Source organism: Mandrillus leucophaeus, unplaced genomic scaffold (assembly GCF_000951045.1).
Source record: "Mandrillus leucophaeus isolate KB7577 unplaced genomic scaffold, Mleu.le_1.0 Scaffold189, whole genome shotgun sequence".
Lineage (NCBI taxonomy): Eukaryota > Metazoa > Chordata > Mammalia > Primates > Cercopithecidae > Mandrillus > Mandrillus leucophaeus.
In genome coordinates, this window is record NW_012101909.1 from 291,866 (window position 1) to 293,479 (window position 1,614).

Sequence of the window (1,614 nt, forward strand, 5' to 3'; positions counted from 1 at the left end):
GGTCAATGCCAAGGGCCAGCCCTGGAACTGGACTCGGCTGTGGGAGATCAGGAGGGAGCGTTTCTGGGAATGATCGCACTCCGTCCTACCTGCCCCGCTCATGTGCTCTTCTGTCCTCTACTCCCAAGGGTGAAGCAGTCAGAGCTGTTCGACAGGTGGAAGAGCCTCCAGATGTGCAAATGGGCGATGAACATCTCTGAGGCCAACCAGTTCAAGTATCTATGATTCGTCTGTCCTCCCTTCTCCTTGTATAGTTCTCCTCACTGCCACCTCTTCCAGTCTCCGTCGTCCTGCAAGGCCCAGCTCTCAGTGGGCATCTTCCCTAGAGCAGGCCCTGACTGGGCTGAGGAATCCGAGCAGTGTGGGGGACTGATTCAACATGCAGGCTGAGGCGGGCACCTTGCCCAGGTGCCGTCTTCCACCTTCTCTCCCTCAGTCCTTGCAGCAGCCTTGCGAGGTTGGTGGTGCCATCTCCAGTACACAGCTGAGGTTCACTGAGGCTATTAGCAGGGAAGCATGTGCCAGTGGTCTCTGGCAGGCCTGTGTGAAGGCGCATTACGCATTCTCTATGGCCTCCTAGTCCTCACCTCCCCTGTCCTGGGGCAGCCACTCTGACCCAGTGACTTCTCTCCTTCTCAGAGCGCTTGAGTTCTTCCAGCCTCCACGAGACATTTGAGCCCTGCTGCAGATTATTTTATAAATGCTGTCTAACCAAAATGAGCAGATTATAAACTCCCAGAGAGGTAAGAGCTGGATCTTAAAGTTCTCCTGTGGGAACTCAGCACCTAATAGATGTCCAAAAATTCTTTTTGATGGATAGTAAACTTTAGGGTCTTCTCCATCTCTAAAACTCTGTGAGCTTATGGGATTATTTTAGTGCAGGTAGACCTTATTTTATGGAGTTGATGTGATGTGGCAATTTGTGTCTATGCTGGATTTCAGCACTCAGGTCCAAGTTTAAATGTACTGAGGAGCTCTAAGCATGAAGGAGTCCTGCACGAGAGATTGTGAAAAGCAAAGATGACTAAGCTTTTTCTTTATAAATCGTTTGTTCCAATTTGCTGCAGCTCCAGACGAAATCTAGAGGTAGAGTAGTAGTTTTAAGGGCACATTTTCAGAAATGTGAATGTTTAAAGTGATAACACTTGAAGATCCGGTGCCAGAGGCCTCTGAGAGACTACAAAGACCCAGCAAAGGCCTGACAGTAGTTTGCAGAGACTCACCTATCATAAAAAACAGAACATGAGCTTGAGCAAAGTGCTGGGAGAGTAGAGAATAGATCCATAATCTGTGCTGCCAATTGGCCCCTTAGAAACGTTACCGTGCACACTGCACAGAGGTGCCCCTGGGGGCGAGTGAGACCTGGCACACTGAGAGTATGGCTGATAAAACACTCAGTCTGGACCAGGTCAGTGAGAAGCAAAAGCCTGTTGTCCAGGCTTAGGACAGAAGAGAAGTCTCAGCAATGGACCAGGCGTGGTAGCTCACGCCTATAAGCCCAGCACTTTGGGAGACCGAGGTGGGCGGATCACGAGGTCAGGAGTTCGAGATCAGCCTGGCCAACATGGTGAAACCCTGTCTGTACTAAAAATACAAAGAAATTAGCCAGGCGTG

At 50.1% G+C, this 1,614-nt stretch overlaps 1 protein-coding gene across 2 annotated transcripts in view; it reads left to right on the forward strand.

Annotated features, from left to right (window-relative positions):
* Nucleotides 1–1,614, forward strand: part of ST8SIA5 (ST8 alpha-N-acetyl-neuraminide alpha-2,8-sialyltransferase 5) — an 87,179-nt gene that overhangs the window by 73,842 nt on the left and 11,723 nt on the right. For both annotated transcript variants that reach the window (XM_011978075.1, XM_011978076.1), the window contains one exon: nucleotides 129–215. In XM_011978075.1, coding sequence (XP_011833465.1) covers nucleotides 129–215 — 87 coding nt within the window. The remainder of the gene's footprint in view (nucleotides 1–128; nucleotides 216–1,614) is intronic.